Source organism: Seriola dumerili, unplaced genomic scaffold (genome assembly GCF_002260705.1).
Source record: "Seriola dumerili isolate Sdu_G_001 unplaced genomic scaffold, Sdu_1.0 BDQW01000003.1, whole genome shotgun sequence".
NCBI classification, from domain to species: Eukaryota; Metazoa; Chordata; class Actinopteri; order Carangiformes; family Carangidae; genus Seriola; species Seriola dumerili.
The window spans coordinates 14,723,602-14,745,825 of record NW_019174258.1 but is presented as its reverse complement, the minus strand read 5'-3'; the positions used below and the strand labels follow the sequence as shown (position 1 = coordinate 14,745,825).

The window sequence follows — 22,224 nt, the reverse complement described above, 5'->3', positions numbered from 1 at the left end:
AGCTGTCGTGAAACAAGACTCTGAGCGTCCCCTATGGCAACATGTTAAAGAAGGACTTAAAGAGATTTAAATGACAGCAGATCACTTCCAGACTAGACACCTGCAGCGAGTATCACAGATCTTTGTCTGTCCTCCTCTGGTCCACTCCACTTTTGACCAGTTAATCCAACAACATGCGTCAGTATCACAGAGAAGGAAATCTTACATTGACACATTATCAAACTTGACTTTGCCAAACCCCGTCTTCTAGAAATGAACTTTATATATATGTATATGTTATGAAACTTTTTATCCATTTACATTAGATTATGTTCAGAGGCGGATGTTTTTTGAATGAATGAAGCTCAGCATTTATGAACTGCAGTGGATGTGGATGGTTAGGGCGCAAACTAGACCGAGGTTCACATCCTGAGCTCTGTCTGCGGTTTAGGCAACAAAAGCGCGTTGGTTAGGATCAGGTTGGGATCAGGACTGAACGAGTAATCGAAATAAAGTGTAATATCCAAATCACAGGAGCTGCAATATTTTTTTTAAGGGTAAAATGTATGACGACAGGCCATAAACGAAGGATTGCGGTGCTACAGAGATGACCCGGCCTACATATCGTATTCTCCAGACGTAAGGGAAACATGTTTGTTTGGTACAAGACCCAACAAAAAACACATCATCATCATCACTTTTGTATATTTTTTTCAGTGAAAATGAAATGCAAAAATGACCATTTACGCTGAAATCAGAACTCATATTGCAATCGAAATGTCTGCCAAAATAATCGCAGTATGATTTTTCGTGCAGTAGTTTTCAGCACTAGTGAGGATCGTGGTTTGAGTTCAAGGGAAATAAACATGTTATGTCTCAAGTCACTGTGAACTTTTTCTGTATTAAACCAGACCAGGATCTTTCCTTAACCCTAACCAAGTCCTGTAAAAGTCTAAACATAAGCATAAAAAAAATGTGTTAATAACGTGTGTCTGTGAACATCTCACCTATGTGCTTCAATATCAAGTTTTTTGTGGCTAAATACACAAATTAGCGACATCACTTTGTTATATGAACAGAAAATGAATCCAGTCACAGTTACATTTCCTTCACAATATATTTGCTGTAAAAGTAAGTTGTTGTGAAATATACAGAGAAATCCACAATCTTCTGATTATTGCTGCCGGATTCAATATTCTGTTGTTACTCATAATATTAGGCTTCTGTCTGTATATCCAACACATACTTCAAACAAACCCGTGTACTCTGCATCTCTTGTTGTGTCTTTCATCTGTGTTCAGCACTGCTGCGGCACTTAGGGATCATACAAACATACAAACTCTGTTTGTTTGGTTTTTTTTACATGTTTTCATATGGTGACAAACAGTTTAGTGGGTGTAGCATGACTTTTTAAAAATCTTTTTTTATTTAGTCATTATTTACATCACAGAGAAGCACTCCTACAAAGAACATGCTTATAATAAAAAACAGCAAGAAGTTATCATTCCTTTAAACCTTTTGAATAAAGTGTAAATGGTCACTGAGGATTTTCTTTTGAAAAGGAATCATGGGAAATATTTACCAAGTATTGATTAGGCTTCAGCATAACAATATGATTTCATTTTGTGTCTGTGTCATAAACCATAATTGAGACTTTGTAATGTGTAGGTATGAAGTTAACACTTAACAAAATGTCATACAATATGCTTCATATAATAACTTAAATATACATATATTACATGTTATATACTTATATGAAAGGTAAAAGGAGCAAAATTTGTGGTAATTTTTTTAGTTAATTTCAATATTTTTGTCCTTAAGATTTAATTAAAAGTGATTTATGAAAGATAAAGGCAGCCAAAAGTTAATGTCAGGATATAGTGGGTTAGGGTGTGTGTGTGTGTGTGTGTTTATGTGAGGATATGCACATCTAAATAAATGCTGCAGTTTCCCTATCATAACAGTAAAAATGACAACAAATCTCCCACACATCACAAGTTAACTCCAGCAAAGAGTCTCCTCCCCACTCAGCCCGGTGGCTTCAGCTGACTCTGCTTTTCAAAGGAGGAAATATTTTATAGTTTCATTGCCCCTCTCTGTCATCTGAAACCTGATCCACGCCGCATTGATGGAATCCGTATTTGTGTTAACCTAACGTCAGGACCCCAAAGGCTGCTGAGCCGCTGGGAGGCTGCCCAGGTCAATGCCTGACTAATTTTTAAACGGATCAGCTGCACTGCACCAGATGTGGGAGGGCCTCATGCCACGAATCTTCCCAAGTCTGTTCCCAATAAAACTCACATCCGGGGAAAGTAACTGTTTGACTGGTTTATATCTACACACACACACACACACATGCACACACACACACATCGCCAAAAGAAGGATGTTTCCAATGGCTGGATATGAGACTAAGCAGGAACAATCAGGATATTATTGCTTTGCCTGTGTGTGTGTGTGTGTGTGTGTGTGTGTGTGTGTGTGTGTGTGTGTGTGAGTACTGTAGGTTTTGGGTGCATGTGTGTTTGTACGTGGGGGTGTGGGCCTGCATGCATGAATATGTGTGTATATACATTGCAGTAGGTGTGTGTCTCCATGTAACAGCGCACATGTGTCTGATTAAAGAACACATTAGGTCATCTTTCATTCCATCCGGCCTGATGTGTGTGGGTGTGTGTCTCTGTGTGTGTGTGTCTGTGTGTGTGTGTTGCTGTTTGTTGCTCAGTTGAGCAATTTGAACATTTGAAGGGACCCCTTTCACAGAGTGATGAACACCACTCTTTGCCCTTCATTTAACTTCCTCTCTCGTCATTTGCTCTGTCTCTCCCTCTGTCTTTCATTCCTCTCTCTCTCCCTCTCTCTGTCATTCCCTCTCTCTCTCTCAGTATCCATTTCCTCTCATTTTCCTCCATGCCATGTTGTGCAGCCGTGTGTATAAGCACATGTTTGTGCATGCATGCTGGCGTGTTGCTGTAATTGTCTGTGTGCGCGCGTGCGTCTACGTGTGGATTGATGTGTTTAAGACGACGCTCTGCAGCGACTGCAGTTTCTTTGCGTTGGGTTTGGTCGTCGGGCAGATGGTGACCTGCAGATGAACCCATCTTTCTGCTCATTTGTTCAGCTGCCTCTAATTTTCCCTCCTCCTTTACATTCGAGAGGCTGGGGTCTTAATGGCGCAGCTCAGCGGTTCTTCCACCAGAGGGCACAGCAGACCAGGTTTTGGTGCGGAGCCGGTGGCGGGGACATGTTCCTCTGAGCGGGTTGCATGTTGCACTGCAGAGAAAAACATTGAATATGTTCTGGGAATTTGTGGGGTTTTAGCAACATTACATTGTTTTACTTTAATTACTTTTAGTCCCAAAAAATCATAAATAATCAAATTACTGATTATCCCTCCGTCAGAGTTTTATTTGTGGCAGTGTGACAGTTAAACCATAATTTACAGACACAATAACTGATCAACTAACTGAAAGATATAAAAAAAATAATAATAATAATAATAATGATTAATTATAAGTAATTAATAATGTTTCATTAAAGTTATTTTTGGGCTACAGGGCACTTGGACCATTAAGTATTTTCAAAACGTGTCCTCTTCAGACGGAGGGTCAGAGCAGGACTCCTGCCGCTCGTAGGGATTCAGTGTCTTGCTCAAAGGCACTTTAACAAAAAAAGGATGTTATGCATCAGATTCTTTCATGCACGTCATTGTACGTTTCCTCCATCTTTGTTGTCTTCAAACATAGATTCCCTTCCCCGTGACGTTTATGTTGCGCTCTCCATTTTGTTGAGACTAATTTTCTCCCAAGGGTTAAATCTATATTGTCCTTCCACACGACATATTTTATATTTCTGTTTAATGTTAGTTCCAGTTAGTCTAGTTAGAGTTTATATACATCATTATTTCATTATTATTAAATCATAAATACACCAATAACCAGAGTGAACTCTACAAAAAAAAAAAGACCAGTGTGAAATGAAAGCACTGCATCAGTTTACAAAAATCGTGTTTCTCTTATTCTTTGTGACTTAAAGTTTGTATGTGTCTGTCGTTCTTCCAAGAGTCGCAACAAAGGATTAATACTGCAATATGTCATGATTACAGACTATACAGAGTAAGTAGTCCTGACAAAATTTGTCAAGCAACAGAAAATTAATCACCATCAATCTTGATAGGTGATTAATTCATTTACCCCCCCCCCCCAAAAAAAAGAGAAAAAAACTAACAAAATTCTCTGTTTCCATCATCTTAAATGTGAGAATGTGCTGCTCTGCTCATTGTTGTTCAGACGAAACAGACAACAATTTTCAAGCTGTTACTTTGGCGTCTAATCAGCATTCCTCACTATTTATAACCAAACACTTAATAAATTAATGGAGAAATGATTCAATAGACTGATCGATAAGGAGAAATAACCGAGTCGCAGCCTCTGATTTTAAGCAGATCGTATACTAACAAATGCTAATGTGACAGCTTGTCCCCTCATTCTCATGCATCCTTCTGTTTCCTGCTAAGCATCTGTGCTTATGTATGTGGGTGTGCTAACGTCTGCATGTGTGCCAGTGTGTGTGTGTGTGTGTCTGTGTGTGTGTGTGTGTGTCTGTATGCAGGACTAGTGTCCTCCGGCCTCCCTCCTTCCCTCTCCTCAGCTCTTATGAATCGATGATCATGTGGTGTAAGGGAGATAGATGGCCCCCAGCTCCATCTTGTCTCCTCTAATTGTAAAATATTAGTTACATTAGACTCTGGCCCATGATTAATGGAACTTATTTGGAAGGTGGACTCTCACTCTCACACACATGCTTTCTTTCTCCCTCTCTTCCTCTCTCTCAGTTACCACCGGGTCTCCAAAGTCTCTTCTCTTGAAAGAATTGAGTGATTTCACTTAAAGCAGACAAATAGCCCCCCCCCCCCCCAAAAAAAAAAAAAAAAAACTTTTAGTAGGGAAAGTGAAGGCAAAAAAGAAGGAGAGGAGGAGGAGAAGGAGAGATAAATAAAAAAAAAGAGTGGAGAGCTTATGAGAGGGGATAAATAACAGCTCTACAGGGAGAGGTCTTAAAAAGTTGTGGTGGTTGGATCTAAAGGGATTTCTGCTCCTCGGTAGATAATTCAGAGTTAGATTATTCTGCATGCAGGATCACATTCGCAAAATGCAAAACATGATCAAGTCTTGATCGTGTTTACAGGCTGATCTCTGTGAAAAAGAGATATTCTTGTCTAATGCTAATGTTACCTGCCTCGCAAAATGCATCCGCAGAGGAGATGATAAGTTCAGACAGTGAAAACTCTTGTGTGTGCTCTGCGGTACAGGAGACAACACGCGTGTACACACACACACACACACACACACACACACACACACACAGAGGCTTCATGATGGTGGTGTTTATTTAACCGTTCCTCTCGTCCTATTTGGACAAATTGCAAGTCCTTGAGGAGCACCTGGCCAAGACAGTGTGACACACACCGACACACACCGACACACACACAGCACTCAAATCTATATGTTGATAACACTTGCCGTACTTCAGCTGCAGCTCGTCTCACTTACAACCGCTACCAGCAAACACTGATACATGATCGGCACGAGTGGTGAGGCTGGCTTCCTGGCTGCTTCTGTCTGTCTGTCTGTCTGTCTGTCTGTCTGTCCGTCCAATGTCCTGAGACTTAAGTATTTTGTGGTTTTCAGGAATATCTTGCAATGTCATCATTGTGACTTTTAGGGGACACAATTCACAGATTTATAATTGTATTGATGTGGATGTTTCCATGGTCACAAGAGGTCACCATGACACTTCATTTTTCATTTTTGCCACATATTCTAAACATTATGTGTTAATGTTTTTTTTGTTTTGTTTTGTTCTCTTAAAAAAGCAAAGTGTGCATTTGTGAAGAACATTTGTTTTCCACAAGTTGTTCCTGAAAACAAACAAATCAACAAATCCATTTAAAATAGCATCAAAAACCTAATCTGTTTATTATTTTACATGCTGCTTTAAATATCACTCTTCACATTTACACAGCTTGACATATTTACATGTGGCAGCTGACACAGTCTTTTACAGTAAGCACGTAAATGTGGCTTAACTACTTTCAAAAACCTTCAATTACTTTCTCAAGTCACTATGTTGTCTCAAAATGTTTCTTTGCAGTTTTGCTTTTCAGAGAGAATCATATGATCTTCATGTGAGCTGCAGCTCTGTCCACCTACTAAAGCACTGATTGAAAGCTGTAGATCAGTGGTTCTCAAAGCAGGGTCAGATGGGGCTCCCCAGCAAAAATAATAAAGAATTTATTTTCACTATAATTCCATCCATAAATGACAAGGTAAAAGAATGCATGACAATTATGTTCATGGGTTTCAAACACTTTCAGTAATTAACATTTAAAAGCAAAACTCTGATGGGGGTCCCTGGTGTAGTCTGTGTCAGTTAGGAGTCCTTGATGTAAAAAAGTCTGAGAACCACTGCTCTAGATGTCCTGATTCTATCTGTGCAGAGCAGCAGGATCCCCACATCACTGCAACAGCTGTTGACACAGAACTGGATTAGACTTGTGACTATGGCTCCAGTGTGTCCAAATACAAGCCTTATATTTCATCTTATATTTCATTTTTATGCCATGGAGAAAAAAAAAAAAAGAAGAAAAAAACTGAAATATCTCACATTTGTGCCTCTATAACTTTGGTTCATTGTCTTATTCTGACTTTTTGGTTGTAAAATATGAAGATTTATCTTTCAAAAACAGGATATGGCTGTAATAAAATTAAAATTAAGAGCAGTCACTTTGTTATTTTGGGCTTGTGCACAAATTCAGTGGTGTCTGATAACAGGTTAAACGGAAGATCTTCCAGTTACAGTGTTGCTTTAACTTATAGATCAGTTCTGGTGCCTTGAGTCCTCAGAGTGTACGATTCCATTCCTTTACAGTTTACTACAGGTATAGGAATTTATACTGTAAATAATTATAACGTTTACCCTCCCTCCATGGTTCTGTGTTTTCTAGCTGTTTCTCTAACTTTCTCTCTGTTGTCCCTGAGTGTTGAGGTCAAAGGAAGTTCATGATGATTAATGCAGCAGAGCAGCCGATGCTCTTTGTGTCAGAATGTGAGTGAGAGGCAGGTGGCCGGCATATCTATCAACCCCCACCGCCTTCCATTTTTCCTTTTCTCTTTCTCTTCATCGCTGAGAAACATTGATGACAGCCTGCTCACACACACACACACACACACGTGCGCGTGCACACACTCTCACACGGACACACATGCAGTCGGGCATCCATTGTCTGTGTACAGTGACAGGTCAGCAGCAGATTGTGCGTCCCTCAGTTCAGCAGGGACTCTGAGGACACGAGGCAAAGTTGGGTTTCCGGTCTGCACGCACGCACACACACACACACACACACACGCACACACACACACACAAAGATGGAGACTGAGTGAGGGAGTGAGCAGATGAGTGATGGGAAACATGACTTTAAGAGTGTTTGTTAGTTCGACTGATAATATGAGTAAATGAGTGTATGAAGCGTAAAGCAACATAAATCATTCACTTACTGTAAAACAAGCAAGAACATATGGGCACGTGAACAAGTGAGCAGATAAGTGAGCAAGTGAGCGGTTGAAAATGAGGCAATATGAGTCTAACATGATACAAATGACTGGGTGAGTGAGTAAGTGGTTAGCGGTAGGTGCTAACCTCGATGGTGCGGTGGTTATCACGGCCGGCCGGGGGCCTTTCTGTGTTTGCATGTTCTACTGTGGCCCCCCACACACACACACACACACACACACACACACACACACACACACAAATTGCCCATATGATGAATGTGTGTGTTTGTTTCTATATGTGATAGACTGGTGACCATCCAGTGTGTACCTGACCCTCAATGTCAGTGTCCAATCTCCCGCCCCCCCCACAACCCTAAAAGGATAAGCCTTATGGCTAATGAACGCATGAGTGAGCAAACAGATGAGTGAAGGAAACCATGACTGAAGTAATGTTTTTGTTTTTGTTTTCATGTGATGAATGGTAATGTGAGGGAATGAGTGACTGAGGGAAGAAGATACTGTATGTCTGAGAGTTAGCGAGTGGACAAGTGAGTGAGCATGGGAAAGAAAATGTAAGTGGTGGAATGTAAATGGATTGGGTGACCAAGTAAAAGATAGAAAATTGTAAGTAGATATAAGTGAGGGATGAGTGAAAGCATGACTCAGTGAATGAGTGAAATGTCAGTTACTAAGTGAGTGGAGTGAGTGAGTGAGTGGAGTGAGTGAGTGAGTGAGTGAGTGAGTGAGTGAGTATGTGGTGGAAGGTATGAGTGGAAGAGTGAATGAGAGTAAATAGGTGTGAGAGAGAGTGAACCAATGAATGAGAGTGAGTCACAATGTTACTGAGTCATTGACTGAGTACGAACACAGATGAGTGAGTGAGTGAGTGAGTGAGTGAGTGAGTGAGAGCAAACTTTGAGCAGAAGGATAAAAAGGAACAACAGAAGACTCCAGAAAGAAGTGAAAATAGAACAAGAGATGAAGACAGAAAGGAAGGAGCTGCTATTTTGGGTTCTTATTAACAGGTCCTACTGGTACAGCAATTAATAATCTAGTTCAGTATTTAACATGGGACCTGGTCCCTGGTGGGGACGTTTTAGCTGGCTTTGATGCTGAAAGAGCTCCTTCCCCCCCCTCGCCCCTTCTCCCCCCGCAGTTCCTCTCCTCTCCTTAAGTGCCTCCCTTGGTGTTATTTGTGTGTTGGTTTTCTTTAGTTAAGCTTAGAAACAGACCAAATTGTTATTCCCCAAACTTCAGGCCAATTTTCCATCAACACGCCAGCTCGTTGAGGGAAATGCTCTTAATTCATCAGAGGAAGTCGAGAGAAGGATAAATTCCCTTCAGGCTGTTTGAAGTAATGTAAATGTATTTATTTTTGGAGGGGGTTGGGGCTGGTGAAAATAAAAAAATGAAATAAAACAAAATAAATATAATATATGATATACATATGAATGGAATTATGTTTCTGAACAACTACACTCTATGCATCACTCATGCTTTTTTTTACAGTTGTATGCAAAAGTTTGGTCACCCCTGGGAAAATTTATATAACATTAATAATTGTTAAAGCTCTCTTGCTTCTTATTTCGAGGACAAATAAATACATGAAGAAACAGTATTTCTGGCATGAGTTTGGCAAAAGTTTGGGCACCCTAAGTCACTACTTTGCAGTGCTCACTTTGGCGGATATCACAGCTTGCAGATGGTTGATGAATTTTCACCCACTCTTCCCACAGATCACTTCAAGTTCGCAGATATTTAAAAGCCGCCTTTCACCTAACATGTTAAAGATCCCCCCACAGATTTTCAATAATGTTCGAGTTAAGGGATTGTGAGGGCTGCTCCGAAAGCTTCTGCTTGAGTTTTGCTTTGGATCGTCGCCCTGTTGTAGAAACCAGCGTCTTTTCAGTTTCACTTTCTGGACTTTCTGTAGGACATTTGAATTCAGAATAAACTGATATTTAGTGTCCGGAGAATCTGGTAAAAACACTGAATAAAGAATTTTTACATTAAAAGTCAGTGTTTCGCCGACACTGTGTGGTGGACACAGGATATGAGGGAGAGGCTGGGAGCTGAGATTGCTGCTAATCTTTGTTTCAATTGTTTCTCTGATAACTTCTGATCCAGACATTCAGGAGGTTTTTCCTAGCAGCTGAACTATCTGCAGAGGTGTCCTCCTTTCCATAACAAACACACCAGACGATTAGAACTGGTAGAAACACTGAATAAAGCAATCAGTTAGGCTCTTCAGCGGACACAGGATGTCTCAGAGCGGCTTGGAGCTGAGCTGTCTCACATTTGCCTGGCTTTTTTTCTCTGAAAACTTAAGATCCAGACATAAGATCACTGAAATCTTTCATCTGGTTAAAATATATAGTTTAAAATGACCAAGTCAAAATGTGACTTAAAACTGGATAAAAAGTCAATTTTGAGCTTCCGGCAGCCAACCACAACACTAACACATGATCATAGAGAGGATATGACATAATTGACAGGCGACCAAATGACACAGACCGTTACCATGATTAAAATCACATATTTCTCTAAGTCTGAGGATTTCTGGAAATGTTTGGGATAATGTAAGAACACAACTCAAAAACAAAATATAACATACTTTAGGTCTAGTCATTTATAGACATTTAATGTGGAAAAGTTACATATTAGAACTTAAAGTACATACATATGATAAATATAAATGAAGCAGTACGGATGATGCCCTGCCCAGCTCTCGTACGAATCCAAGTTCAGCTATTTTTGTGAAATAAACAGATATGTAACCACATGCAACACATACAACCACATACATGCATGCAGGTTGTTGGACAGATGGTTTAGCACATTTAATTGCTCACACCCTCTGTGTGTATCTGTGTCTCTGCCTACAACCTCTATACATGCCTCTCTGTATGTCTTATTCTGTCTTTGTCGTGTCACATTAATAGCTTCTTTAAATAATCCCGAACTTGTATTTCATTTATGAGCTTTGGCTCTACACTTGGTTTAAATTTGTATGTTACTGTGTAATATATGGTATGGATAGATTAATGTGTTTCAATCTGGAGAGAATTAAAAGAGAAATGAAAGGAAGTAGATCACAATAGGAAGTGATCAGATGCATTGGGTGCTTCCAATATGACGGAGGTGGAGGAATGAGAGTTCGAGGTTGGGACGTCTTCCTATGAGGGAAACTTCTGGCTGGAGGGTTTGACTGAAGGGGGCCAGGCATCCATAGCTGAGGTGCTGGAGGGGTGGATAATGTTGCATAATTTCATATATATAATATATATATATATATATTTATATATATTAACCGTATCTCATATTAGACTCTTTTTAAAATAATCTGTGATTTGAGACTTTATGAAAAAAAAACATAAACGATGGGATGTAATTTTAATTTAGAGAAACTTTTCAAGAAGCTGCATGTGCTTGGATGTAAAAGAGATAATATTCACGTGTTTGAAGAGCCGCAAAATCAGGTGACCACCTCCTTCCGAAGGCAGAAAATCCAGTGCGTTCGCAATCTTCTACTTTGGCGATTTTGGATGGCTCTGCCTGATGCACGGATTACGATACAGCGCCACTGCACTGCCGTAGCGGCGTACAGCCGCAATTGCAGTTACAAACGTCAAATCCACCAAGTACCGAGGAAACAAGTAGGTCTACTAGAATTTTGTCAGGAGGCGGAGGGCGAAGGCGGCACGAAATTTGACAGAGGCAGCCGCCTCACAATTCTCTTTGCAGCAAAAACCTGACCCCTTTTCCTGACTGAACTTTCCCTAAGATACATTTGTGTGTGTGTCTTTCTGTAAACGGAACCTGTAAAATGTTGTGTTTCATGAATTCAAAACAGAAAAAGTCACCATCCTGCACTATCTCACACACACACACACACACACACACACACACACACACACAAACACACACACAAACCCCCTACCTGTGCTGCTGAACTGATCGTGTTTCCCCATGTTTCTCCCTTTCCGCCTTGTATGTTTTACATCCACTAACACACACACACACACACACAGATTGCACATATAATCTCATTTACCAAAACACATTCACACATAAAGACATAGATGAAAGAATGTTTTAATGTGTACATGTGCAAACCCACGCACACGAAAAACACAATGCAACACACACACACACGTACAGAGGCACATGAAGACCAAGAACAGCGTGTTGGCATCCAACCAAAAGCAGCCGTCCTTAAATGCCATGTGATGCCAGCGCTGCCATCTGTTGCAGTCCTAAGATAGCTCCTCGCACAAGACAAAGGCGACACGACAACTTTTTCCGAGATATGCAGTGTATTTGTCACATATGGCCACAAAAACCATTCAGTATAAGAGCTTTTTTGGTAAGTTACAACTTTGATGCAGTAACTGCTTCTCTCCTGTCCTCCCGGTCACTTCTCACTGTCAAATACAAAGACAAGAAAAAAAGAAAAGAAAGAAACTATTACGATCCAAGCTCGAGAAAAATGTTTTCCCAGGCTCAGCTGATAGTAATCTATGTGCATGTAACGGTAAGCTAACGATAGTCCCAGTAAATTATTATTTTATTTTGAGAACTACATGAACATATAGTGAAATAACAGTGGGGAAAGAGAGAAGAAAAACATGTGAAAAAAACAACAAAAAAAACACAAGATGAAGAAAAGCAGCCTGGACCTGGAGGGAAAGCAGATGAGAGATCGAGAAGTCCATCGTTACTGACCTCCGGTAGTGTGAGTGTGTATGTGTTTGTGTGTGTGTGTGGGTAGAGATAAGATAATTACACTGGGCTGGGGGGGGGGGGGTGAGTGAGAAGTAGGGTGGGTGGGGATGTGCATGTGTGACAGGTGTAACATGGGCATGTTTGTGGCAGTGGTGTGATACTGTACTTCTTTCCTACACACACATACACACACACACACACACACAGACCCCCCCCCCACACACACGCACACACACTTCAACCCCCCCAACCCCCCCACTTTTCCTCTGATCTCCATGCAGAGGGCCTTCGGGGGTTAATTAACAGGCTTAGATAATACCACACTAATGAAAACAAGACCACTGGTTCTTCTCTCTCTTCCTGTTTGTCTCTTTCTCTTTTTCTCCCTGTCTTTATTCCTGTCTATGTATCTCTTCCCTTCTTTCACTCGTGAAGGTTTTTAGCGAGGCGACCCACCCAGCGAGTGGAAACTTAATAAAAAGCTAAAAGGACAAATGACTTAAAGCAAAGAAAACGTCACAATACACAGACTGTAAAATGTCACTGGTGAAAAACAAGGTAGAGGAGCGAAATAATCAGAAGGGGATGTGGGGGGAAATGAGAAGGTTGTGAGTTTGCAAATGGTCTGTGGAAAAAAAAACAAACATATTGGGACACTGCAGTGTTGCCAGCTGTGTATGGTAACGATGATAAAGTTACGATCAGGGGAAGATTAAGATAGAGACAAGACAGGTATGGTTACCTCTTGGGGGTCGGGGTAAGGCAACCAAAACTATTGATTAAGGTCATGGAAGGATCATAGTTAGAAACATTAATCGCAGGTTGGTGATGGGTCTCCAGCATTAAAGCCAGACCTGTTTTCTACTTTCCACATCGCATTGTACAGGGCACACTACATGGGTACTAAAAACATTAGCATCGGACGTAAATGGTCAGGAGCAGAATCGTCCAGTATCAACATCATTTCTAGGGATATCGGGTTGGTGTTAGAGGTCAGAGTTAAGGTTAGAGCTGGGTTTGTGATGCATTGTGGACCCCAGACTATTCACTCATTCAGGGATTCATACAATTCTGTACAGAAAGCACCACTGTAGACAATCTCCCCTAGTGATTGAAAAATGTCAAAGTAACACAAATCACCATAAGTCAATTCAAGATGCTCAATGACGGTGTGGTGCTACCACAGGTAGCTGAAGATACATCAGTGAGACTACAGAATCATTGAGTGAAATATGAAGGACAGGAATGTGATACAAAATATGATCATCCTGGATCAGGGTTACCTAATGACCAGGAAGAGGAAAGCTGCCATACCATGGTACACAAAGTGTGAACTCCACTACTACACATTTGAGCAAACAGGTATATTGTAGCTACCTAGTTTTGTAGAGCACTTTAGCTTCTTCTCAGTTATATAGGAAGCTAATGTAACATCTTAATAGTTTTAATGACAAATCTGGAACAAACAACCTTTAGACTTAATTTTACTGCACAATAATTAAGACATAATTCCCTTCCATATGTAGCTCAAGTCAAGTGAAGTCAATTTTTATTTGTATAGCACCAATTCACAACATACGTTATCTAAAGGCACTTTCCAAAGAGAGCAGGTCTGGACCTTCTCTTTATAATATTATTTATAGAGACCCAACAATTTCCACCAAGAGCAGCACTAGGCGGCACTGACAAGGAAAGACTTCCTTTTAAGAGGCAGAAACCTCGAGCAGAACCGACTCAGGGTGGGCGGGGCCATCTGCCTCGACCGGTTGGGTTGGAGAGAGACAGATAGAGAAAGAGAGAGAGAGAGAGAGAGCAGGAGAGAGCAAATACTATAGCAATATTAATAATAGTGAGGGTAGCGGCAGTAACAGCGATAGCAATTTAATGGCAACTGTAGTGCTCCTACTGATAAAAAATAGTAATGACAGCTAATAACATTAATAATTATCATTATTAATCATAGTAAATTCTAGCAGGTTTAGCAGCAGGTGTTAGACAGGATCATGGGGCAGTAGGCGGTTTGCAGTTGCAGATCCAGACTGCACAGCTCTGGAGAAGGGAGGACCTGCGGAGAGTAACAGGAAGGAGAGAGGCACACAGCCTGGGGGCTTCATGGGCTTGAGGGAAAAAGCAAACGGTTAGAATGATGCAGTGATATTCAGAAAGTTTACAGTGATCGTCGGCAGAACAACCTGGACTTTAGTATACTGAGTTTACTGATTTATTGAGACTGAGGCCCGCCAGGATGGCAACTAGTACGAAGCCTGAGCTGAAGCCTGTGAATTACAACATGAGATGTACAGAAAAGAGTTTTGTTGATCAGCATGAGAAGAAACGACAATCAGACGTCATCCATGGATTGATGTATGTTGAGTCAATTCCATTCACACATCTTGAAATGCCCTCTGCCGTCATTAGAGAGAAAAACAGAAGGAGAGCAGAGCAATCAGAAGTAACTACAGGAAAACCCCCCCAGACACAAGGATTTGAAAAAAGCCTCACTGAACAAACACTGAACTGTCATATTCAGCTGTTCCTTCATGTGTTTGCCAGACAATGAAAGGGAACAAATCCTCCCGGCTTAACTCCACTTTACTGCCAGACTCTTTAATACTGTACATGTTCAGTCTTGACCTTTGGAGAGAATACTGTACATGGTGAAGCTCAAATGATTCAGAGCTTTCAACCTCATCTCACTCTCCTTACTCAGCACCTTTGCTGAATGAAAAGCTGAGATGGTGTTGAAAGTTTCAAATGATCAGTAAGTTACCTACTGAGCTGAGATTCTCTTCACCTTCCAACATGTTTGCAAAGTTAGGTGCGACTCTGAAAGGCACATTTACAGGCGCTTCGTTTGCTTGTAACTGCTCTGTGTCAAACAAACGTAATCAAATGCAAAAAAAAAAAGAGTCGACCTCTCAACTACAAGGAATCAGATCTAAGTACTTTGTGTGGACAATACCCAACCAGTAATGTCGAAGAGCGCTCACAGTTACTGCTGTGAGTCTAACAGACCGGTTGTGGAAGATGTGGGAGGAGTGGAACACAGAACGCTGGAGGAGAAAAGGAAGGACGGTTAAAGAGGAAATTAACTGAGCATTCTGGCAGAAAGTACTTACAACCATCTATTAACTCAATGTCTGTTCATGTTTAAAGTTCTGTTGCTGAAATGTCTGGTGACATACATGTTTCAAATGTAGTCACTCCAGAATGTTGGTAGGGAAAGGGATCACCTATCGCTCTAGTTTAATTATTGTCTCTTAACAATATTCATACAACAGGTAGTTCTGACCATGTGATTTGATTGGATAAGAGTCATTCCATGAGTGCTGATATAGAGTACAAAGCACTGGGACTTTTAACTACATGTATCACTCCGCTTCACAGGTGTTCTATTAACTGTTAAATGGCGCTACATTAACGGTCGTTGTCTCTCTTAGATTGTAACAAACTTTGCAAAGATGAAAATATTTCCAGAAATAACATTTGAACTAAATGATGTGTGGTCGTCAGAAGAGGATGAAGGGAAGAAGCCTGGATACTTCAGCGCACAACTAAGGTAATGTGTAGACAAAGTAGCAGGCTAGTGTGCACTGTGCAGGTCAGGAAAATGATTATGTGTTGCTTAGCAACAGTCCAGTACAAGTCCAGTTGCAGAACTATTTGTGTTGGCGTTGCGAAATAAATGATGAATTAAAACAATAAAAAGACAAACAGTTGTGATTGTCTTCGGTAATCAGTCTGCAGCCTCGTACCTATGAGCGAATCACAGCCGTGCTGATATTCAGTACATCATTCCCTCTCCTGTGATATTGCTTAAATATTAGCCCTTAATGTAAGTATATTAGTGTCCCTGTTCAGGGGCCGCAACCTACAGGCGACGTGGTCTTCATACTGTGAAGGCCAAACTGAAATGAGACGGTCTGGCCAACGGAAGATTTTCACTTTGGGTCACCCTTACGTTTGCGTCACAATGCATTGCTCCTGTTACCTGGCAACCCTTGACAACACAAAGCTTTTTTTAACAAAAACTCGAGGTTTTAAGGTCCTTGGTTTTAACAGTTGTACCATTAGCTGTTCAACTGAGCTGAAAGCCATCTCTAACATTAAAAAGTTTAATCCCCGTTTGCTGCCATATTATTTTCATTACCTGCGTGCAATGAATCTTGGGATAAGTTGGTGCCACGAAGGATCCACCTGTTGGAGCCTTCGTTCCCCAGAGAAAGAAGGACACATTTCTCAGCCGCATTGGGTGGAGCCTTCGAAATGGGTCAGCCTAGTCGTGTCACTGTGATGCAATCAATGTCTGACACAATCTGTATTCTAGCGTCACCTGTGAAACAGAAGACACATTTCTCAGCCCCTGCATTGGGCCACGGCTGTTCACTCTTCAGGTCAAACAGTGCGGGCAACACTAACATGTTAGGAAACATTAGCTGTGTCTAAATTCAGGGACCGCAGCCTTTAAAGGTTCCATTTGGAGACTGACCGCATCAATGCGGCCAAGATATGTGTCCTTTGTTTTCCAGGCAACATAGGATCCCAATGGGTGGATCCTTCGCAGCTTAACCTATCCCAAGGTTCATTGCGTGCCATTGATGAATCACTTTTCAAAAAGAGAATTAGGTGGAGTAAAAATAAAACAGTGAGCAATGATAAGTAGGAAATTCTCCATAAACCATTTTGGTTCCACCTCTGAGGGTTTGCAGTCATCGGAGGCCATGTTTTCATGGACCGCGTACCCCAAAAGATGTGGCCCCTGAATTTGGAAACAGCTCATGCCTCCAAGGAAGTACAATTATATACAACATTCATTCCCAAAGATGTTTAAAATAAGTAAATAAAAGAAATTACATTTGGTGGCAAAGTTTCTTCGACTGAATAAAGGAGGCAGTTGGTGGATGGTGGGTGGTTTACATCCTGCGTCCTAGTTTAGGCAACAAAAGCATTTGCTTAAAGTGATGGAAAGGTTGTGATTTTGGTTAAAAGTTAATAAAGTAAGTACAAGTCGAATCACTATCGCGTGATACAGAACAGAACACAAGATCTAGATCGCCAAAACTAGGAGGTCGAACAGTAACTCATTATTAGAAAGTGAGCGAGTGACAGGGAGAAGCGCGACAGAGAACAGAAGGATGAAACGAGATAGAAAGGAGTGGTAGGAAAAGGTTAATTTGACAGAGTAGTAGTTAATATGGTGCTGCCGGGCAACGGTCAGCATGTAAGCTGCTTTGGTTACTGGGACAGACCAGAGGACGTGGATTAATGATGGCAAGTCTGGCCTTTTCACAGTAGCTGGACATGTGGATTGTTAATATGTGCGTGTGTTTGTGCGAAAGAGAGACAGAGAGAGAGAAACGCTCCCTTTAATTTTTAATCCAAAACAAAGTACAGCCTGTGTGTCTCTGAGTTTCTCCGCAGAAGTCAATTTCAATCTCAACACTAACTCAAGTTTATACGTCCTATCCAAACTTTTTTTCCGGCCGTGCAGTTCAGTTCACAGTCTCTCTGTTTTTATCTAAACATCTCCCCTGAGATAAAACTCAGCTTGATTTGTATTTATTTAGTCCATGGAGACAAACAGTAAGTAAAGCAGGGAGAGGAAAGAAAAAACAAACAAACAAACAAACAAAAAAAGAAAGAAAAGAAAGAAAAAAGTTGAATTGTTTGGGGGCATAACTCACTCTCCCTAAGTGTAAAATGGGATGAGATATTCTGCCTCTCGGACTTAACGTAATGTAAGAGAGTGTGAAATTAAACTGCACACGAATAAAAGGGACCCTTCATTGTGTGCCGCCGACTAGCTTATCTGGAAATTCAGACAACTGGAACATCCAAAGCCTCCAAACTTGTAGCAATCTCCTTTGTCTGGCTCCGAAGCAAACAATGTAATATCAGAAAGCCAGAGAGGCTCCAAAGCCTGTGTCAGATTGCCAAACACAAAGTAGCTGCTTCCTGCGTTGCCTCGTCGCATCCTCGCATCACGCCTCTCTGTGTGTGTGTGTGTGTGTGTCTGTCTTTATACGGTATATGTAGACTGTGCACTCACTCCCGCTAACCCTGTGTGTGTTTGTGTGTGTGTGTGTGTGTGTGTGTGTGTGTGCCAGTGAGTGCTTCAAATAGAATCTTCCCTCTTTAATTCCTGGCCTTTTACCTATTTATATTCCCTGCACCTACCTATCCCCGTGACTCTTTTAAACCCCCTATGTTAATTTGATTTAGAGCATCTCAAATTGAATAAGAGATAAAGAAGGGAAAAAAAAAAGAAAAGAAAAAAAAGACGGTAACTGCAAATGTACTGTTATTAATAACCTAAAGTACTAGACGGGGCTCAAACACTCTCCCTTCATTCTGCCCTCCCACTTCCTTCCTCCCTCCCTCTCCATTTCGCCCCCTCTCTCTCTCTGTCTGCCTGTGAGTGAGTGAACTAAGTGAAGTGGGTTATGATGGCAGTGTAATCGGCATCCCTCAAACAAACGGCTGGTGCTATTAAGGGCCATTGTGTTTGCTGCAGTGATGATCAGATTCAATCTAGGGAGAACATTTTGTGCCGGAGCTGTGGCAAGGTGGGGAGATAGAGAAAAATACCTCGGCTCATTCCGCTCTGCTATTGTGTTCAGGGGACTAGATGTATGCACGCTCTTCATAAGATGCATATCGACTCGGGGAGCTGCAAAAGTTTAGTTCAAATGAATTTGTGGGGAGCTGTCTGACTGCAGAGAGCGAGGCGAGTTATTAAATGTCGGGTAATGTTTTGAGGATGTATTTGTATCAATAAGGAGCCGGAGCAGTGCTGCTGGGGTGGTGCAGATGAGAAAATCACTTTTCCTCTCCTCTTTGTCCTCAAATTTACCCTCCTCTCCCAGCCTCTGTTCCTCAGTCTAATCCGTCATCTTGTTAACACACTTTTATAAGGACGAGTGGAAGCCTGAGGGGCCCGAGAGGTTGACTTACGGCCTGAAGGTGTGTAGGTTCAATTTAGGGTTACAGTTCGTCAGCCTGCCGCTGCCTTTTCATATGGAATTTGCATCTGCCTCTTGGTGTAAGTGTGAACGGTTATCTGTCTGTATCTCATGTGCTAGACTATTAAGTGAGCGTGGAATAAACACAGCATTGATATTTATTTATTTATTTATTTATGGGCTCTGACCTGTTCACTCGCCACGAGGAAAACGTTAAGCTCTCCACAGCAGGGACTGGCGAGTGTATAATACCTTCCCCCCAATGGGATCGCAGACTCGGAGCCTACAGGTGGATGCTCGGATCGATGTGGGGCTTTTCAAAATGCTTTATGAGCAACAGCAGCACAGACAGCAGTGACAGTGTAGCTTTCAGGTGAGCAGTGTGCCAGCAGGCCAAAAAACACAGCAGGTGATTTATAGGATTTTACCAGTCAGGAAACAAGAATTTCATCCTTTGCATGACAAAAGTAATTTACCAGGGAATGTGCACTTATATGTTCTGGAGCTGGTTTCACAAAGATATTTCAGACTGGTCTGTAGTGTTACACCAGACTGTTTCACAAAAATAAAGACTGACTCGTTTTAAGCCAAAATAATTAAGACACCTTACCCCCAGCCTAACTCAGGTCTAAGACCAAATGTTACCATGGTAACAATCAATGACACCTACGCTGACCAGTTGCACCCAACAGCGAAATCATGAAAACGTGGCTCATAATTTGTCCGTTCGTTTGCAAACGTTGCCATGGAGAGACCGCTGTTATTTTATTCTTTTCAAATCAGATTTGTGTTTTTGTTGTTGCACTCCTCTTTGAAGTAGTAGTAGTGAAACATCCTTGTAACTGTTGAATTCTCCCAAAAGACAAACATTTTCTGCTGGGGTAAATGGAGCTCAGCGGTTTGGATGCGGTTCCTCGGTCGGCCTTTATTTTTATTTTTTTATAAGTCTTAATTTACCCAGAATTCATTGTACCACAGTCGGGCTTAAGAGTCAAGTCAAGAACTAAACTGCTTCGTGCAGTGGAGGACCAGAGACGTCTGAAGTCTGACAATTTGTTCTATCTAAGCCACAGTAGTTTTCTTAGAAGAATTTAATTAGACAGTGACGGTGTCAGTGATGAGTTTTACTGTCACAGGATAGTTGACCCAAAACACCGCTACCAGCCCTTTGAAACTCAAAGCTACCCTGTGGTGTTTTTGACCACTGGTAACACTATGGAGCCATATTTTCATGAGTGAGTTTGTGTTTGTTTCTTGAGGACTATGCCACTGATTGGAAAGTGGTGGTAAGAAAACAAGCAACGTGCCAACTAAAGCACAGGGAGGAGAAGACTGCAAGTGAGCAATCATGGCTGTAAATGATGCATGGCTTAAGTTTTTGAAAACTTTACAACTTTGTTTGCAAATGCATCCAACACATTTGGTCCTGGCTTTAAGGATACTCACACACAACAAATGGTGCAAACAAGAAATCCCCACAGTGTACATTTAAAACGATCACACTAGAGACAGCTGATGCGTAGCTGTTCCACCAATATGGCCTTTCTTACGAGGCATATAACATCTAACTGTTACTGTTACTGATCCTATGAAAAATAAATTGTCAGTATTGGTTAGCAGGTTACCAGTGCCATGAAGTCCAAGCAGCTGTTGCCGCTGGTATTGTGTGAAGTTGTCTGTTTGGATCAGTACTTCTCGAATGTTAATCTATATTAGCCACCCAAACGATTTACCCAGAGGCCCCGGTGTTCATCTGCCTATGCTGTAACATAGAGACTGTCTATGCTAAGAGAGAACCCTCTGATTGGAAAACTCACTTCTACCTCCTCCGAGTTGAATCGCAAACAAGTCAGGTTATAGTGACATGACCATGAGATCTACATGGTTTGGACTAAAATTGTTATTTTCTTTCTCTTTTTCTCTCTCTCCAGGCGTGAGACCGTTCAAGTGCAGTTACTGCCCCTACAGTGCCTCCCAGAAGGGCAACCTGAAGACTCACGTGCTGTGCGTGCACCGCATGCCCTTCGACAACACCCAGTACCCCGACCGTCGCTTCAAACGCTCCCGCCCGGAGTCCGACTTCCTGGACAAAAGCCCCGACGACGCCTTTGGTGGCGTTACATCTAATCAACCAATGACGGAAGCGGAAGGAAGCCACGGGAGTAACGCTGTGCCGTTTGCCAGCGAGGCCGCGTCTTGTCACCAGGAGTGAAAATCAGCGAGGGGCAGGGTCGGTTGACGGCAACCAAGGAGGGTTGTTGGACTGTGCATTATCTGAAATGCCATAGATTTGCGTCACGGGACAAATGCTCCCTGATGCACATGAATGTTGGTCACTGTAAAACTAATCTGCAACACGACCGTGCTGAAAACTTTGACCAAACATGAGACGGACTGAGATATGAACCGCACTCCCTACATTGTAAACACAAAGTAAAAATACTATATGTGGGTTTTAGACGTTTGTGAACATTTACTAAGAAATCATTATAATCTATGTATTTGTGATTAGATGATTCAGCATTTTTTTTTTATTTTTTTTTTAACCACAGTGGATCATGTGCAGGAGTAGAAGGAAAAGAGAGTTAATGAAATCAGAGTTTTCAGACAAATCATGGAGGAAGGAGGCTATGAGGCAGGAGGGAAGCCGGATGAAGTAATCTAAAATCATTAGAGAGATTTTTCTCCAAAAATAATGCTTTTATCAGAAAAATGATCCATGTAAACGATTTAGCAGAACAGTTACTGTATGAAAGATGGAGGAGGAGGAGGAGGAGGCGTCTTGAATGCACACCACTGCCACCCTAGAACATAACACCAGTGGCTGCCATTTTTTTTCCCCAGTGCGAGTGATGAGCACTGTATGTGTGTCTGTGTGTGTGTGTGTACGCGTTGCAGGGTCAGTGGCGGCGATGGTGCCGTGTATGTATGTGTGTGTGTGTGTGTGTGTGTGTGTGTGTGTGTGTGTGTGTGTGTGTGTGTGTGGGGGGGGGGGGATTGGTGCC

At 41.6% G+C, this 22,224-nt stretch overlaps 1 protein-coding gene across 1 annotated transcript in view; it reads left to right on the top strand.

Moving 5' to 3' along the window:
* The window catches only part of znf536 (zinc finger protein 536), a 118,409-nt gene extending 96,978 nt beyond the window's left edge, over nt 1–21,431 (top strand). The window contains exon 5 of the mRNA XM_022742019.1: nt 21,151–21,431. Coding sequence (XP_022597740.1) covers nt 21,151–21,431 — 281 coding nt within the window. The remainder of the gene's footprint in view (nt 1–21,150) is intronic.
* The last annotated feature ends 793 nt before the right edge of the window (nt 21,432–22,224 follow it).